The 18719-nt window shown below is 44.3% G+C and overlaps 1 protein-coding gene across 14 annotated transcripts in view; it reads right to left on the reverse strand.

The window, feature by feature from the left end:
* Nucleotides 1-18719, reverse strand: part of PSD3 (pleckstrin and Sec7 domain containing 3) — a 141706-nt gene that overhangs the window by 118660 nt on the left and 4327 nt on the right. For 13 of the 14 annotated variants that reach the window (XR_006177929.1, XR_006177936.1, XR_006177937.1 and 10 more), the window contains exons 1-2: nt 18557-18615; nt 7845-7953 (exon numbers count right to left, since the gene is read on the reverse strand). Coding sequence is in view for 4 of the 14 variants with exons in the window: in XM_042866137.1 (XP_042722071.1) it covers nt 7845-7953; nt 18557-18577 (130 nt within the window). In the remaining 10 variants the exon portion in view is untranslated. Of the gene's footprint in view, nt 1-7844; nt 7954-18556; nt 18616-18719 lie in introns of those variants that run through there. The other variant, XM_042866136.1, reaches the window with a different exon arrangement.

An 18719-nucleotide genomic window follows, 5' to 3' on the forward strand; every position in this document is an offset into this window, starting at 1 on the left:
AGCCATGCAGATTGCACACTGCATCCAGCACTTCACCTAGAACTATTCAGATCTACAGGGCAGCACCTGCAGACTGAGCTGGAGCAGACCCTGCCTGTGGGAGAGCAGGGATGCTTCTCCATTGCTGTCAGCAGCTCTTTTTCCAAATGATGTCACTCTCCATGCCCTGACAGTCCTCTGCTAGCCAAAGCCAAGGGATTTACATAATGCGAGCAATGAGCTTTTCTGATCAGACTGCAGGCATCCATACCAGGCAGCCTGCAGCCTCTCTGGGCTTTTGGACATTGTGCTTACCCAGGAAAAGCTGAAGCCAGGCCTCCACCTGCCCATCAGCACAGTGCAAAACACAGCGTGGTGGAAATATGAGAGCTGACTGAAGCAGAGAGAGGAGTAGGGCCTATAAAATAGGTGCAAGTTAAACGCCACTGCTTTCTCCACACTCTCTTTGACAAACACCCAGGAATGTGGAGGGGAACCAGAAGGGCCTAAGCAGAAGAAGCAATCATGCTGCCTGAAATCCCTCACCCCAAAGAAAAGAGGATCAGAAAAGGTTACAGACAAGCCCCAGAAACACAGACCCAGTGGAGGCCAACAGCCCAAACTGAGTCCACAGTTGAACTGACCAGCATAGGACAGGACTCCATCCACCAAGCTATTTCATGCTGCTCAGGAAGCCCCTGGCCCATAGGACATTAGAAGAACTTACCAGAGAAGTATCACTGTGTGTAGTTCTCTGTTCCCTAAATTCTAGTTTTGGCCACAAGAGGCTGCAGGAGGTGAACCTTCAGTCTGCTATGGGACAGCTGCTCTCTCATCAGATACAATACCAAGAGCCTCTCCAGCTGCAAGCAGTGCTCCAGCTCTTGCAACCTGCCATGTGGCACAAGTCACCACTGCTTATGAAAAGGAGACCGAGAAGGGCTTCCAGGCTGCACACTGAAATACTGTCCATTAAGAAAGCAACAACCAGAATAGCATGCTATTAATTTCTTCCACAGAGTTTTTTCTTTTTTTTTTCCCCAGAGGTAAATGGGGTTTGAAAGTTTCTGGTGTAACTCAAACTGCACTGAACTACAAGTTCTCCACTGGGCACCTCGTTGTTCCTCAGGCTGCAAGAAGGATGGCACCTTGCCACATCAGACTGCAGGCCCACACTGAGCTCAGAACAGGACCCAGTCCAAAACTAACACACAGCACGTGCTGGGAGAGCTTAGTGGAAGGGATTATACGCTACAAATTGCTGCATGGGCTGCAGATGGTCAATGAGATAGCTCAGTCCCCAGAGTCATTACCCTGGAAAGCAAATGTGTAGAGTGAAACAGTTCTAGCATGAGAGCGAACGGGAGGGAATACAAAGGGAAAAACTGGGCTTCTGTTGTGACATGGGTAAGTCTTGCTAAATGCAAGGTATTTTTCTTCTTCAATACAACCCACAGTGACTCTCAGAACATCAACTTTGGGGTTTAAAAAGCTGGAAAGCATAAACATTGATCCCCAAATTCAAATGGCAAATCCAGAAAGAATCCAAACTTTACAATTTATCCACTGCAGAAAGGAAGCTCCTAACAGATGATTTTCCAGGTTCAGATAGATGTAGTGATATCAAGAATTATTTTAAAAACCTCCAGCTGACAGAGTAATCTTTTGGAGCAATGACAACCCACAGCTGCTTTGACACTCACAGTCTACCAAGGGAGGACTCCCTGTATGCACTTGTATTTAAGTATTTAAAATACTGTGTTTTTAACAAATCTTTTAAGAAGCAGCAAAAATCCTTGAAACAGAAATACAGAAAAACCTCTCTAGATTTCAAGGTAGCAACGATGTCTTTAAAAAAAAAAATAAAATGCAACTATACAGTTCGTCACAAATCTGAGAAACTCTTGGTCCTCGCAGCAGCCACTGAGGAAACCAGACGCACCCACAGGAAAGGATGTTCTTTGTTGCATTTTGAGATTCAGGATCAATAAAACAGGCTAAAAAGAAGGCATCCTATGCAGTCATCAAAACATCCGAGGAGCTGGATATCAAGTTACACAGTTAAAATAAAAATAGGGCATGGAGGGATGTATGTGTCTCTTCAGGCTTTGCTGCTGAAGGTGTGGTTGGACACTGCATGGGAACTCTTCAGGAACTGGCAGGGTGAACAAGATTCCCTTCCTCAGGAAGCTGAGCAGTCTTAAATAAACAACACAGGATTCCAGAGCAGAAGCTGCTCTGTGTCAGATGGTGAGTAGGAAAAGTATTCATTGTACCATGTTATGCTTCTTCAGTGTGATACCACACCAGAACTCCATCTACCTGTGCAATTATAATATTCTACCTGTTCATTATCAAGACTCCCTGAGGAGCAGGACAACATGCTGCTATTCCTCCAGAAGACTTTAGAGATGAACCAGGACAACAACCTGTCAGAGGGCTTATGCCTATGTACTGCCTCCCTCATCCTCCTCAAAAAGTGATGGGGCTGAGAGGTGCCCAGGGCAAGGACAAGCAACAATGCAGCTGTGCCCCGCTGTGCCCACGTATGGCATCACATCAGTCACCAAAGACCTTCCTTTTGTGCTCATGAACAGGGCTCCATCATGCCAGGAAAACGTTTCTACTCAGCTGCTGCTGTGCTCTGCCTGCACCACATACAATTAGGGTGCCTGAAGGAGACCAGCCAGCACCAAGGGCAGCTGGCAACACCAGCCCCCAACTATCATGCACAGCCAGCAAAAGAGGTAATTACTGCCTCCATCTGGCATTTCCTAGCCACTGAGTGTTTAATTCTGTGCTTTTAAGATCAATAAACAAATAGCCCATGTTTTAACTATAATTCCTACTAAACCCCTGCCCTTCAAACAGCTTTGTTGTTTACTGAGTCAAGGATGTGGCAATCTCCTCCCTGTAGCTGTAGGTTATGATAACTTGTTAAAGTGCAGGTCACAAGACGTGCAATTTCTTCCTGCAGAGCAATGAGCTTCACATAATGTCTCACTACCCAGCAGAGACAGCAAACATCAGGGACAGCCACAAGAAAAAGTAGTAATGCACACTATCATTTAAAAACCCTTGCCAGTCTTCAGCATGTCACAAACAATGGTAGGACCCTAGAAACAATAAGAATTTAGCTTACAGATTCAAGTGTACATAACACTGAATTTCCACTGAGCGTGTAAGCACCACATCTTAGCTTTCCAGATTTCAGTCTTAAAGTGCATCCCTGCTAAATGTTGTGGAGTGGATCTCAAATGTACATACGTATCTTCAGGGGCTCTGTCACTGCAAAATGGACTTAGAAATCTGGCAGCCCTTCAGTCCTCACAGAATGCCCTTTTGCACCTTTTCAGGAAAGAAAAGCCGCTGATGAAAACACCATACTGGGGAGGACAGACTTTCAATGCTGCCTGGAGGCGGGAGGAGTGAGAAAGAAAAAAATGACAGAGGGTGGGGTATTGAAACAGAAAGTGATGTGGTTAAAATGCTGAGGAAGCCTACAGTTAGCCATCCCCACAAATATGAGAATGGTGCAACATGTAAGCAAATAAATCTGATTTAAGGGAAGTTTTGAGAGTTAGGGTCAGGAAGGTGCCATGTTTGTGCAGACACAAAGAGGATGTAGCAGAGATGGACATACATGACTCGAAATGATGAAGACAAAGAAAGCAAGGCAGAAGAGCAAAGAACTTACAAAGTTAGTGTTATTTTACTATAAGTTACAGGTATAACTTTCTTAAGGCTGCTTAAATCAGCCATCTAGGACCACAAAAAGGACGTGCAAAGAAACAACACCATGCTCTTCCTTAGGTCTTGAAACAAGTCAAAGAAATCTACAGCAAATGCACTCATCTCCATGATTCACATTCAAGAATAAATATTGTCACATGGGTTAAGGTATGTATTTCCTTCTCTTCTGTGTGCCAGCTCTGGCACTGTTTGATCACTTGCAGAGGTTATTCAGCATGCATTGCCAGGAGAAACTTTGCCTTTTGTTAGACCTTTTCTTACCAAGTTTTTGCTGGATTAAGCTTGCTAAGAAATCAAAAGAACAGAAGAGTTAGTATGAGGCAATGCACAGCAGTGTGTGGCTGGAACCATTCCTTTTGGCAGAAGCAAGCTGTTACAATGAGCTCAGCTGCCTCATGACACCTCATTGTTACCAAAACAGTGAGTGACAGGCTTTCCAAAAAGCTATTCGCTTCACCAGGAATTCAAAAACAAGCTTTTCCCAGCAGCTGTTGGGAAAGACCAGATTTGCATAGCAACCCCAGGACTACTTGTACAGGGCTTTTTTTGTGAAAAAGATTAAGCTTTCTGTTACAGAGGAGGACTAACAGCTTCCCCTCCTAGAAGTATCAGAGAAAAGATTTCATGCATTTTACGAAGATATTTTCTTGGATTTCTCTCTTCATATGATAGGCGTTTGGAATTTCTTGGATTACATGTTTCTTTGAGCAGTCATTTTGTAGGGTTCCTTCCAAAATAAGGGACACACTTTTTAGGACTGTCATTTTGTCAAGACTCTTTTTTTGGCATTTAGATGTATGAAGTGCTAAGTCAGAAAAATCAGTACTCTGCAGCCTACCAAGGCCTAAGAGATGGGGCTGTTCAACAGAGACCACTGTTTGCATGGCCAGATCCAGAGCAGGATATGCTTTCAGACCTAAACAACAAGCGCCCTTTATGTAAGCGACGCTGAGAAGACATCTTGTGCACTCCCACCGAATTCAGATTTTAGAAAATATTTTCTTTTGCTGGAGGCAGGAGGCTGAGGCACTTCTGAGGAGTATGGTGAGGCAGTGCTGGGGCATGTGGCCACAGAGACCATGAGCAGGGCTCTGCAGGAAAACACACGTCCCCTTATCCCGACTGAATGAGACAAGGGTGCAGGGGGCCTGAATCTGCTTCTGTGTGGATACATCTACCCACTTCCCTGCAGGAGGAGGACCAGCAACAGAGGAGAAGGAAAAGAAGCCAGACAGAAGTCACAAACCGAAGACAGAGCCTGCGTACAGATTATCAGAGATTACAAAGCTCCCAGATAAAAGCAGACTGAGGGTACTAAAGAGAGAACTGAGAAAGTGTTTGTAATGTGGCAGCTTTATTAGAATGCAGAATTGAATACAACAATTAAGCATCTCTTCTATATGCATCTAAGTGGATTCTTTTCTCCTCTCCTCTGTGAAAATGACCATAAGCTTGTTAACCATGTCTGCTGTCTCCAGAGTGAGACCTATGCAAACGGAAGTGTTTGGCACGCTTTCCTCCAGTCATTCTCCCCTCTTTTTAAAGTGTCTTATCCAATACAAGCATTTCAGTACCCAAATAAAAAAAACAGATTCTCAACAGCATCCAACAGGGTCTCAGAAATAAGACTGTTTTTGAGAGAAAGGACAAATTGGGAGGCATAACTAATTAAGCTGTTCAGCAGCTTACATATCGTGTTCTTGTTTTCTGAGGCCAGCCAAAGCATGGGTGAAACCTCTTTGAGTTAGATAAAAGAAAGTTCAGCTTTACTGCTCACAGTGGCAAGCTGTTCTCCTGATTAAGTTTAAACAGGAGTGCTGCTCCTGGCCACTATCCCTGTCACTCACTCACTTGAAATCTTACAAACTTTGACACGTGAAAAGCACATCTTTCTTTTAAAAGCAACTATAGAAAGTAGCAAATTGGTTTGGATATTCAGTGGTGTTGCCCCCTCTCCACAAATAGGGAGACTTCCAGACATAGCTGCTTCCACTGAAACAGCTCCCAACCCTTTGTTGCAGTACTATCACAGCATATTTAGTATATATTGAGTCAAAGAAAGCTGGGTTTTGGTGCACAAGGCCCTGAGTTTGTACTGCTGCAGTCAGTCACCTCCATACTCATTAATCTGCAGTGAAGAACAAACTAAAGTTCACCGGTTTGAAGAAAACAAGCAGAAGGAGCAGTGCCATCTTTGTGCATCTGTTTTTGTCAAGCATCTTCCAGGAGAAGGAGGAGGCCACATTTGCCTGTGACAGCAAGAAACAGGTCTGGGTAGGCATAATAACACACAGTAGGGAATCTGAGTTTTGCGCAGGAGGAATAGCAGCCTCAAGGAGAGCACATATCCTCAGCCCAGCTGGGGAAAATTTACAACAGAAGGAGTATGGCTTAGTAAACTTTTATCACTACCCAAGGGACAAACAGAGGACTGCAGATCTCTGCCCAGACAAAGTGGCTGGAACACGGGCCAAGGAGGCTCCTTAAGGTCCCATTTGGAGTTCATCTTCTCTCTTTTCTGGCTGAAGAAACCCCCTACTGCAAAGTAAGGGACCCTTTCTGAGACTCCGTGTGGTATTTATCACAGTCATTCATTCTCTAGGCATAATGGTATAGAAAAAGCACTTGTGAATCATACCCAAAAACTGCTATACAAATGTTAGATGTTAACCACTGTTAAATTATTTGCATATTCTCCATTGCAGCCATTCCCTTTTCATTAATTTTGTTAGCCCCTAATAATAGTTTCTAATTAATAAAGGTACAGAAGGTAATTCAGATACAAGGCAAGAGGCAACACAGCAAAACTATAGTGAAGAACATACATAAGCCCATACTTCTGGCTGATACTTTGCCACGCTTTCTTTTATTGCTAAGTAGTCAAATGACTCTGAATGCCTATCATGCTTGCTAATTGTTTTGGCTAGTAACAATAATAGATTCACTTGGATTTATTAGACACAGCATACTTCATTAATGCCAATCTCCAGAATTGTACTAATGCCTGCTGACAGTACTCTCACATTGTCTATTACCAAACTAGAAATGAGGTCATTGTGATTCATGTAATAATGTGATATACATGTTTGTAGCAGTTTGTAAAAGTTTTTAAAATTCCTAAATGAAGACATCTGCTTGGTTTTGTCTCTCCAACTACTCTGCAATTAGGATTTCCCACATGGAAGACCTATCTTTAGGAAATCCAGGAGAAACATACTGCTCGCTTTCCAAACTTCACTGATGCTTTTTCTTTTTTTTTTTTTCCCCCAACTAAAGTAAGGGAACTCACAGCTTGTTTCTGTGCTGCCCTTCTCCAGTAGGAAGAGAATCATCTTCAATTAAAAGTGACATTCCAGAAAGTTTGCGATTAGAAGGGATCAGGGTGCAAAGAGAACAGCCTAAGGAAATACTTTTGCAAAGATGGCAGAGATTGGTGGTAATTAAAATGAAGCAAAACAAAACAAAACAAACAAAAAAAAAAACAGATACATTAACAACTTTTTTTTTTTTAATCTCAGCTGGGGTTGGGGAAAGGTAGGATACACCCCTCCGTTTGAAAGAACAGTACAGAAACAAGACTGATCCTTAGGCGTAACAGTAGATATTGCATCTGGAGTACATTAATTACTGAACACAGTGGAGGGAGCAGTTCAGGTATACCTAGAGTATCTAAATTAAAATCTTATCTACTTCTGGCTGTCAGAACAGCAGCGTGCAGCTCATACATGGCATTCCTGGAAGGACTGCCAGGCAGAGCTGTGTTTTGGCATGTGGAGTACAGACGCATGGCTGAGATGTCTCCACTGTGTAGAAGTGCCAGGCTCCATCCACCACCCCCATCACCTGTGTGTGATTGGCACATGAGCCCCCATCACATCAAGGCTGCCCAGCTGAGCCAAACAGAAAGATAAGGGCTTCAGACAAAGAACTGCTTTAATTTGCCATGGCCAAAACATCGGGCTCTTTTGATCTGGCACATACGCTGAGTTCTGGTGAAGGGCAGTATGGCACAGCAAATGAGCCCTTGCATGGCTATCAGGAGCAGCTTCTGCAATTCCTTCCCAAAGGTCTTCAGGCTGTTTTTGCACATATTAGTGATAAATAGCACTTACCCACTTCTGAAGGCTTCTCTTCCTCCAAGCCAAACAAAAATTCATATTTGGCCTTGGCAACAGACTGGGCATGAGCTGATATATCATTATCCCACACAAGTGCTTCTGCCTGCAGAGTCAAAATAAACAAAGCTTATTTATCTTCAGTGGAAAAAAAAAATGGCAGCAGGAACATGAGATCCATTCAGGTAGGTTGCAAGGTAAAGTTTAAAGTGCCTGGGCAAGAGTATCAGAAACTGTAAATTCAACTAAGAATGTTACAAAGCTAGAACCCCCATGAAAAACAGGACTGGCTGTTTCAGAGGGAAAAGAGTAGGGCAGTGAAAGGGAGGAATAAGAGCTACAACAAGGAGAGTCAGAAATGGGTAAAAGGACAGTGAGGCATGTACAAAGGTGTTTAGAGATGTCTGAGGGTCTCTGCCAGGCAGTTTACACCCGACCTCCACTGTTTACATCAACCCAACCTTTTGTTTATGATCAAACAAAAGGTTTGTTTGATCAAACAAACCTTTTTTTAAACAAGTTAAACGTGCTTCTTTAGCCAGGAGGAGGCTCGGGGTAATCCTCCTGGCTCACAAGGAGGCATCTGGGGGGATGGATGGATGGACAGATCAAGCACTCGGGTGTCACACAGGCTCCACCCACCACTTCCTGCTAATAAGAAGCAATTTGACACGGTAAAGCCCAGTTTCTCAGAGGAAAGAAAGTCTGCATGACTAACATTAAAATTAGTTTTCTGAGAGGTGAGGACAAATCAAATCTCCAAAACACACTCCAGAAATACACTGTACTGCAAATACTGTTTGCAATCAGAACTGAGTTTCTACATAGCTGGGCAAGACAGAGCCTGTAATTCTTGTTTCTGAGGTGACAGATGAAATAAATCATTAACTCTATAAATTCTTCATCAATCTTCGTATTCATACCCTATGTCTGAAGCAGCCAGTTCTTACAGCATATCAAGTCATTTCATGGTTCATGGCAAAGGACTTTGCTTACAAAAATACTCAAAAAAAAAAGGCCGATGGAACATTCTGCCCCCCAGGACATTAATAACTTCTATGCACTTCCATCAAATACCTGAGGGTAAGCGTCAGCTACGAACAGAAATTCAAAATATAGGAGACACATAATTCACAATAGCACATGATCTTTAACAGATGAAATAAATGAAATCACAAATCTATGCTTTCCCTTGAGGCCAGCTCTCCAACAGTTGCATTTTCTTCCAAGACCATATTGGCAAATAGCCATCTTGCCACATGCCCTACAACAGTGCCCGGCTTTTCTGTTTTTTTTTTCTCCCCAATTACCTCTCCCACCTCTCTGCCTTGAGCCAGTGCTGAAGAATTTGGTCCAGCACACATGCTTAATAACTGAGCAGTAGATCATCTGTGACATTCTTGGATGTATTCATCACTCATTCACTGTTCTATTTACCACTACGACTCTTATAGCTACTCTGATAGACCTGCTAACGTTAACCTGTCAAATAATTCGAGAAAAACACCTACACACACAAAAAAATAGAAGGACTTTCTAGCATAAAGAATAGTATCACAAGCATGATAATAGAAGTGTGGAAGAAGTCTCCACGTCTCTCCTACTTTTTCAGGCCTGCATTCATTTGCAGGATTTGTGGCAGGAACGACTGGAAAAGGGACGGCTGCGTGCAGGAAAAAGCTCTTAGTTGGAGATATCGTGGTCAGGAGCAGCTTATGGAGCCAGACAAAGACCTACTGTACCCAGACTGATGCTAAGGGATGCAGTGGTTCGAATTCTAGCTGATGCCAAATTCTGCTCACAGATGAATTAAATAGTAAAATAAAATGGGCAGAATGCTCCAGTTCCTGAGCAGTCAGGAATTTCTGATCTATGCACCTATGCAATACAGCATCTCCATCTCTCAGCACTGCTCTTCAGAACTTCACAGACATCTGCACTGAGCTTCCCTGCCAACAAACACATTTTTCAAGGGCTTATATTTGCCCATACCTTATCGTAAAGAGCACTGTACGCAGTTTGGCTTGCGATGCTCTCTTCACTACCCAATAACTAGCAGAAGTGAATGATTTTTCAGTGTACAGGACAACCTTTCACAGTTAGATGTCCAAGTAGGGTCTGTAAGACCTTCATCTTGCCACCTGAAAAGGATAACCTAAAGCAGTTCACAGCCTCCAGACCCAGGCTTAGCAACAAGGTTGTATTATTTCATCTAAACAAGAGATATTAGAGAAAGAAGAGGGAGAGAATGAGAATGCTATGAGGTATGAGCTGGTTTTAAGACTACTGCTTTACTGTGCTTCTTCCTTAGAGACAACAGAATGAAGAGTTAAAGCAGAAAATCAAGAGAAAAGAATTAGCTCTCCTTTCCTTTCTTCACTCTGTCACTCACCTAAATCTTGCTGAAGTCATAATGCCCCTGAAACCAGGAGCTCAGAGAAGGGCTGGGCAAATGTTCATGGAGCTTTCCAGGCTGCATTAGCAAGGATTAAAAGCAAGCAAGATTGGAAGGGATATAAAACTCCTGCTTAAGCCTTCTCCTTCAGCTCAAGAGCAAAGAAATCTGCATCCTGGTCAGCTCATTTCTTAATTGCTTCCCTCAGAGGGCTTTAACCACCACCTTTGATGCATTTGGTGATTGTCACTGCCACAGAAGTTGACACTCAAAGCATCAATCCCAGTCCAGCTGGGATCAGTCCAGCTGTACATACACTTCTCATAAGCCTCAAACACACTGTTTTTCAGTCCAGACTGAGCTCTAGACAGAAGAGCAGCAAGTCCCTGCCCATTCACCCACCTCTCTAGCAGTACTTTCTGCATATTTGATCACATTTGATCGAGCCTAATCCTTTGAGTCATGGTTCTCGGTTGGGAGCTGAAGAGGCTGCATTTGTCTCTGGCCCAACAGGCCAGACGCAGTGAGACAGACCACAGTGACTTCATAGAAGAGACCTGACAACATGGCGCTTAGGAAAATCAGAATGGGAGGAGTGCACAAGTTTGATTCTTCAGGGAGCGTGAGTAACACAGACAGCAGGAGACCAGCCACATTAAAAATACCTCAGGAGGAAGGGGACCTCTCATCAAGGACTGCACCAGGCTAGAGAAGTGAAAGTTCCCTCAGAGGATTCCCTATAAGGTTTGTTAATAAAACTGCCACCCCATTCAGAGAAAGAAAGGTGATTTCAGTTCTTGGCTTACTTGACTCTAGTTCTTCTGGAGGTCCAAGAGGGAAAGAGCAGCTAGGATGAGGGGTTTACAGCTACAGTGTGCCACAGGCGTGTAGCCACAGTTCTTTACTCTCTTATGTGCAGTGCTCTACCCGGCAAAGTTTACCACCTTCCTCTTTGCTGTGAGGCTGAAGGGAATTAAGTACATCCAGCATCAGCTTTGGATGACTTCACAGCCGCACACACAGACCACTCCTCAGCCCAGAATCCTCACTTCTTCACCAGCATCTCTGGCAAGATACAAAATGCCTTTCAGCAGCCTATCACATACCCTGATCTGGTGAGCTTATGCTTTCAGGAGCAGTTTAAATATCTGCGCCAGTGTTCTCTTCCACAGCCAAGAATCTCCCTCAGAGATTCACTGAAACACAGTAACTCGAAAAGGAACTGCTAATAAAAAGAAATACATAAGAGAGAGGCAAGAATGATGGACAGGTTTTGATAGATGTGCTGCCTTCTTCAGCAGGTTCCCAACAGTGTCCACATCAAGCTGCTATTCCATGGTCAAATCTCCATAGCAATGAGAGCTCTGCCTCTGCTGCCATGGATGGACAAACCATCCAACCACCCGGCAGCACTAATGGTCACCCCTTGGTTTTTAAGCACATTTAGAATTCCTGTGTGGGTGTGAACTCAGCAAGCCTTAGTGCTTCTGACAGGTTGTGCTAATTGTTCTGAAAAGCCTATTTCTGTTGAGCTTTTCTTAAGTCACTTTCCAAAGTAACAGGATGAAATAGGGAAAGCTGGAGCTAAAATAAACACGCTAGCTTCTGAAAGCCAATGCATTGGCAGCAGAGAGGGAACTGAGAGAACACTGGTGCTCATAAAAAGACTACTGAGATGGTTTGTAGCTTTTATTTTTGTACGACCTCGTACACCGTGTTCTGTTTTCCTCACACACACTCCCACATGCTAATATGTGTGTTCGCAACTTTTAAATTAAAGCAATAGTAAATAGATTAAGACTGAGAAGAGCAGGTCTGCAAGGCTTAATCTCACCTGAAGCAACCAGTATCAACATTAGCAAAGGTGCAGGGGAGTTACAGGGAGTTCTGTGAAGAGCCAGGAGGTCTGGGAGAAAGAACAGGACTAATGTGAAGGCAATCCATATAATCATTCTCCAGCATTTTGGATTATACAAAGGGATGACTAAATCAGGTACAGCTTTTCAACTAAAGGAAAGAACTGGCTGGAAATGCATGGCAGAGACGCACGCACTCACAGGGGGTCTGGAAAAGCCTATGAAAAGTGATTCACCACCTCTTTTAATACATCAGCCAAAAGACATCAAAAGAAGGTATTAAAGAGTCAGCACTGAACCAAGCAGGAGGAGATGGTTCCTCAAACAGTTTGTACTCAAACCACAGTGTTCCCTTCAAAGCAGTGTCACGGAAGCCAGAAGCCTGCAGGAGCAGAGTAAGAGGCCAAATAAACTTAAGGGATACACGTCCTCCACATAGGTAGAGACCATCACATTCTCCTCATGAAACCTCAAGACAAACCCTTTCCAGGCACCTGCTGACGTCCACAACCACCTACAGGCTCCTGGGCTGACTGAGGGCCCAGCCATCATCAACCAGCACTCTTACCTGCTTATCAGGCTTCATCATGTCGCGGTATAAGGCAGGCCTTAGGCTCAGCACTGAGGCTGGTGGCTCTGCTCCTTCATCCCCACTGCAAGGCTCTCCCAGGCACACACCCTGTGCCCACTCCCCAGGAATGTGCCGAAAGGAATCAGGGCTTTGCAGGCTTCTCATTGTGCTCAGGACATGGCAGAATTTGTTTACCAGGATTTGTTTGCCTCCTGGGAAGCGTTCAGGCTGAAGAGAGAAAAACTAAGAGAGGGCAGATACTATCAAGGCTGTTCTCCCTCCTCAAAGGCAGACTTCACAAAAGTTCAGTGTCTGATGAGAGGCTCAATTCAGAAACTAGGCACAAGAGTCTCCTCTTAGAAAAGCCATGGAAACGGTAACTAAAAATGCATTCTGTACCAGCAGAATCAAACAGCTGCAGGTAGATTTTGTTTTCAGTCTGTTAATCTTGCTCTACACCTGTATGTCAGTTTTTCTCCTCTTAAAGAAATGCTTGCTTTGTTGTTTGGTTGAAGCTGTAAGGAAGCAGTCAGCTGCTATTCTGAATTAAATGCTTTTTAATATGCAAAGGCTGACACTGTCTGAGCTGTAACTGTGTGAATGTGTACAGCATTTTAATTTAAAGTCTTTATGATTACACTTTACCTTTAAAGGTCACTCAGCATTTTCCATTTGCCAAGTCAGTGATTTTTTGATGCGTGCTGTAAGGACCTCTGGACATCTATGTATTATTTCTACAGTATGTGTGCAGGTCAAGTCAAAGCAAGCTCACTGAGAGGTATGCTGCTGCTCACTGTACAAAGAACCATCTTCTTAGAAAACAGAGCAAAAAGATCTAAATAGTCAGAAGTCACAAGGCAAGTATTTCACCTTCGTCATCTCGGACAGCATTAGGATAGAGGCCTGATTTAAGGAAAACTGCACAAATCCAGCATTTTTATTCAGAGAATTCATCAGTGCATATACTAGAAATCTTGCGTTTACTTTTTTTCTTCAATCTGCTCTGAGTATATTTAGCAAACTGACAGACTGCTTCTGTTCAGCAGGTATTGCACTTCCATGATATTTAGATATCTCAGGAGGCAGAACAATGTTTAGATAGACTACAAGTCCGCCCACATGAATTTCAGCCCTATAGAAGCTAAAATAGGGCTCCTCATGAGGATACCAGAAGTTACATCTTTATCTTTAAACAGCTAATTTTTTTCCAAAACCTAGGCAACATCTGCTGAGACCTGAGAACTAGCAGAAGTCAAGCGCTGCACCTATTTTCCTCTTACACCGAACTAAAAAATTCTGGTTTACTGATGGAAGTAAAGAAAGAGGGTTTATCAAGAGAGACCATCTTCCTTTCTCAAATCAGTGTTACAAACATGGTTGGCCTAAGACAGCTCAGAGTGACTAAAATATTCTTTGCATCTCAAGCTCAGTAAACTCAATAGTGGGGAAAAAAAAAAAACAAAAAGCTAATCGTTCTTCAGAAGAGCTACTGGAAGAAGTTACATTTGCAAAGGTGTAAAAACCTGCATTTCCTTCGCAGAAAGACAAGCTGTGAAGCTGCAGTACAGCATCAGAGCATGTAAAAATGTGTATATATCTGCCTCTAACATAGCCAAAGCTGTTTGACTCTGCATGATTATTTCATATCACATTTTATATTTATTTTACAGCATTGACCTCCACTGTTCTTTCAGAGTTTTAATTAGACTTAACAGAAGTTACTCAGATCAGAAATCTGACTAAAGTTTGAGCTGATCCATCTTCCCCTTGCAGAACTGAGGCAGAATCTGGAGGTCACACCAATGAAATGTATGTGAGCCTCTGGCTTTGAGACTGAAAAGATGTTTTTGCAAGAGCAGAGTGCTTGCTAAGGAAGTATGAGTCAGGGAGTGCCAGCATGGGCAACAGGCACCCTCCGGTAGCTGTGACCCCACAGATGGCCAGAAGCCACCAGGCCATTCCAGCCATGGCAGAAAGATATAAGACACCAAAGGCTACACATTCCCTGCAAGCAGCATGAAGTGGGCCAGCTGGCACAACTGTCCCACTGGTGGAGAAGCTGATACACATCTCATCTTTCTTTTCCATTAGGCCACAGGCACTTCACACACAAGAAAGCTGATGAAAACCAGAACTCATTGAGAGTAGAATTTGTTATCTTCTGACAAAAGTTCCTTCCTTGTTAATGGTTCTTCTGCAAAGGCTGAAACACAGCCATATTCCAGGCTTAAGTGCATCTTGCCATTGCATTTGGCCTTTGCCCAGCCTGGAAGACGCAGTTGTTAGTGACACTTCCTGTTCGAAAACTGTTGTAAAAAAAAAATGGGTACAATTTGGAAATAAGCCACTTCTTTCACTATGCCACTTCATGCTAAGAAGGGAGAGCATACCACATTCACTGCTCCTCTACAAAGGGAGGTTTTCATTATTTAATCTCTGCCATTTGGGCTGTTTTCTTAGTGCTCCACACTACTGTGTTGCTCACTCATGACAGCACCTTCTTGTTCAGTTCTTTTACCAAGTGTCAAAAAAATTGCTGTGGCTTTAATATGAAGTCCTCAAGTTGTGACTGCTACCAGCTTGCTTCTGCTTTGACTGCCCAGGCCCAAGAGCTTGTTCCAGACTGGCTTTCTTAGGCTAATCCCACCCTTCATGGCATTGAAAACACTTTCCTCCAGCATAGTTTTGCAAAATAAGCCATGGCAAGTACTGCGTATTTCCAGCAGCTGCAGCTGGTGTCCAAGGTGCTTGATGGAGCTAGTAACACAGAGCTCCGCTGATGGACAGCTTGATCCTGTGCCCCAGCAGGTTTGTTTGCTTACAGCATCCAGGAAGTACAGTCAACTCAGGAGCAATTCAAGCTTCGAGGGCTAGACAATTCCTCTGATACAACCCCATAGCAACCTACCCTCACCTGGAATAAACTCCGCTCCACCCTGCACTTAAGTCCATCCATGACCCGTCTCTCTTGTTGCTGTGACACAGAGCACAAAGACCCAGATGCAAAAGCATCTCAAGAACACGTGGTCTCTTGCAGGAGTTGGTATCACAGCAAGAGGAGCCTCTGACCTAGGAGGGGACACGGTCACAAAAAGCATCTGGGAACATACTGCAAGAGCATACTTCAAACAGTGTCACTCCTGAGAGAAATGTGACATGTATGGCCAGGCTAAAAGTATCAGACCAGAAGTTATCATTGCTCTGAAACAGTTTTTTTCATCCCACTGAAGCATGCTATATCTACCCCCACCACTCAGCCTCATCCCAATGCAAATAGGAGAAAAAGACTGGAAATAATCTCTGCTACCATAGGCCCCAGAACACAGAAATTCTCCCAGAATGAGATTTAAATATTAAGACACAAACTGCTCAAGATTTACCTTGGTCTGGCTGCATCCTCGATGCTTCATACACAGATGGCTTGGAGGAGCTGTTTGATCACCAATAAGCCTAACCAGAACCTTCAGAGAGAATGAAGTCTGGCTGGACATCCTTGGAACATGCCTCTCTCAACTATTCCAATATGGTCTGCAAGCCACAGTGAGGAGGTCCCACTAGACTCACTGCTGCTCTCACTGCCACAGGGCCAGCATGTAGTGGGATGCTTCAGTGTGTGACTGGCTGACCTTCAACCTTTGGCCAGCCATGGGCTTCCCCAACCTCAGGTAGATCACAGCAGTATAGCAGATTGCTACCAGGTACCCCAAAGACCCATCTACCATTATGCACCAGATGTTGACTCCTCTCTCCCTTCCTTTTATTTCTTTCACTCTATCTAGTGTAGCCAAGACTGCTTTCACACAAACCCAAGTCACTTGCTCACTCAGAACCCTTACAACAGAGGAACTCCAAAAAACAAAATGAGGAGTGACTTAAACACCCATTATAGCTCCCAGGCCTGCCAGCCTGTATCTCTACAGAGCAGAAATCATTTCAGGCCACCACCCATGCCGCACACAAGTACTATTCACAGCCATAGCCAAAGGATCCTTCCTGCATGCTGGCAGCCACAATTCCAGTTGCCACAGCCACCAGCCTCAGTACTGGAGCTCCTGGCACTTGGACCAGGAGCATATTCATCAAGATAAGCATTTGCCTGCATAGACGCTCTGTGGCACCAGCCACAACCCTCCCAAAGACAGCTGCCTCTTCATCCCACGGGAATCAAAGCCCAAACTGTCTCTTAATTCCAAACTGCAAAACCAAAGGCAAAACTTTCCTGGAAATGTGGGCAATAGAAGGACCATTCCTGGGACAATGTAGGAAAGGGAAACACTCTGAACTACACCCACGTCTTCTAGCCACCCAGTTTGACAACAGCAAAGAAATTGTTGCTCCCCTAGTTTCAGCAGCCTTCCAGGAAGGAAGAGGAAGATAAGGTATCAGCTGTGTTCGTGAGGATCCTCAATGCCATTCCTGCCAACCTGATCATTTAGGAATGGCGACAGTAAGCCAGGTAATCTGCTTGGCACCAGCAGCACAAGAGGACCTCCTTCACTCAGGCAAGTGGTACAAGAATTTTCTTTCTTTATCTATCAAGAAGTCCTGATTTTATTTTACTTTTTTTTTTTTTTTTTATGTCAAGTTTAGAAGAGAGCAATGCATAGCATACTTGGAATTGTTTTCAACTTCACCACTACCACAGAGGAATTTCTTACACTCTTTTCTATAGCAAACCAACGCTATAATTGAACAGAGGTATTTGCATAGGGATTCCTACCTGGTTTTGCCTCACCTCCTCTCATACCAAAGGCATACTCCCAAACCACCCACTGCACACCAAATTCCCAGTCTGTAAAACTAAGAGAGCTAGGTCAGACATACAACTAGTGTTAAAATGGCAACATCTGCTAATGCACATCAACTGAGGATATGACTGATGAAAAAGCTCTTAGAATAAAAGCGATTTCTTACTACCAGCTAAACCAGAATGGCTTGGATGACTATCAGCAGTATATTACAACTGTTTCCAACTCTGGGTATGCAGCAACCATCTTCATTAGAAATATTGTATTTGACTTTCTCTCCCTGTTTTAATGGCCCTTTAATGATTTTGATGGTGACTGAAGCTGCAAAAGCAGTTACCTATTACACACCCAAATCGCTTCAACAGCACATAAATGTGCTCTGCTTGACAATGTACTCACCGGCACCCTGTGGGAGCCCCATTATGTTGTTTATGGCATCAAAATAATGCGCCTGCATGAGAAGTTAGCATCTTCAGCGAGCTTGTGTAAAGTTCAAGATCATTACAACTCCACATGCTCACACTGAGAAGCACAGCTCCAGCACACTGCAGCAAGGCTTAAGATAACAACACCTTGTGAGGATGTTTGTGCAAGAGTGTATCTGTCCAAGTTCCGTGCTGTAAAACTTTGTATCTTCGGTGAATTTGCCTGAACCCTTGTTTTACTCAAAAAGCACAATGGTACTAACTTGCTGGGTTTTGCACTAAATCTTCTTTAATTCAAGAATTTGGCATGATTAGAAGAGCCTATCAGTGCAGCAAGAGGGCCTATTTGTTATACTGACAAGTTACACGGAGATAGAAGCAAAATCAACCGTTCAGGATGCAGACTAAGGGTCCCAGCCACGGGACGGAGTCCCAGCGCTGCCTCCCTGGGGCGGCTGCTGCGGCTGGGGATCTGGCAGCAGTGAGAGCAGGCGGGCTCTGAGATTTTGCTCCTTAGGGGAATGTGAGAAGAGAGGGAAGAAAAAAAAAAAAAAAGAAAAAAAAAAAAAAAAAAAAAAAAGAATAAATGGTGAAACGAAGAGGAGGAAGAGGGTGAAAAGAGGAGAAAACGACAAGTAGACGAAAGGGAAGAGGTGCCCCCGACGGGCGGGCGGTCGGCCCCCGCCCCGCTCCCGCTCCGCACGCCGCCCTTACCGCTCGGCCGGCTCCGTCCATCTCCCATCGCCGGCCACGTCGGATCGCAGCCGCCCTCCCACGAGGCAGCGCCGCGCCGTGGAGCCCAGCCGGCCGCAGCGCCGGCGGCGGAGCCGGGCAGCGCGGCCGCGGGCGGCCCCTGTACGGTGGGCGCGGCGGGAGC

The sequence above is a fragment of the Lagopus leucura genome, unplaced genomic scaffold (assembly GCF_019238085.1).
Source record: "Lagopus leucura isolate 7727_CA_CO unplaced genomic scaffold, USGS_WTPT01 Super-Scaffold_810, whole genome shotgun sequence".
Taxonomy (NCBI): Eukaryota; Metazoa; Chordata; class Aves; order Galliformes; family Phasianidae; genus Lagopus; species Lagopus leucura.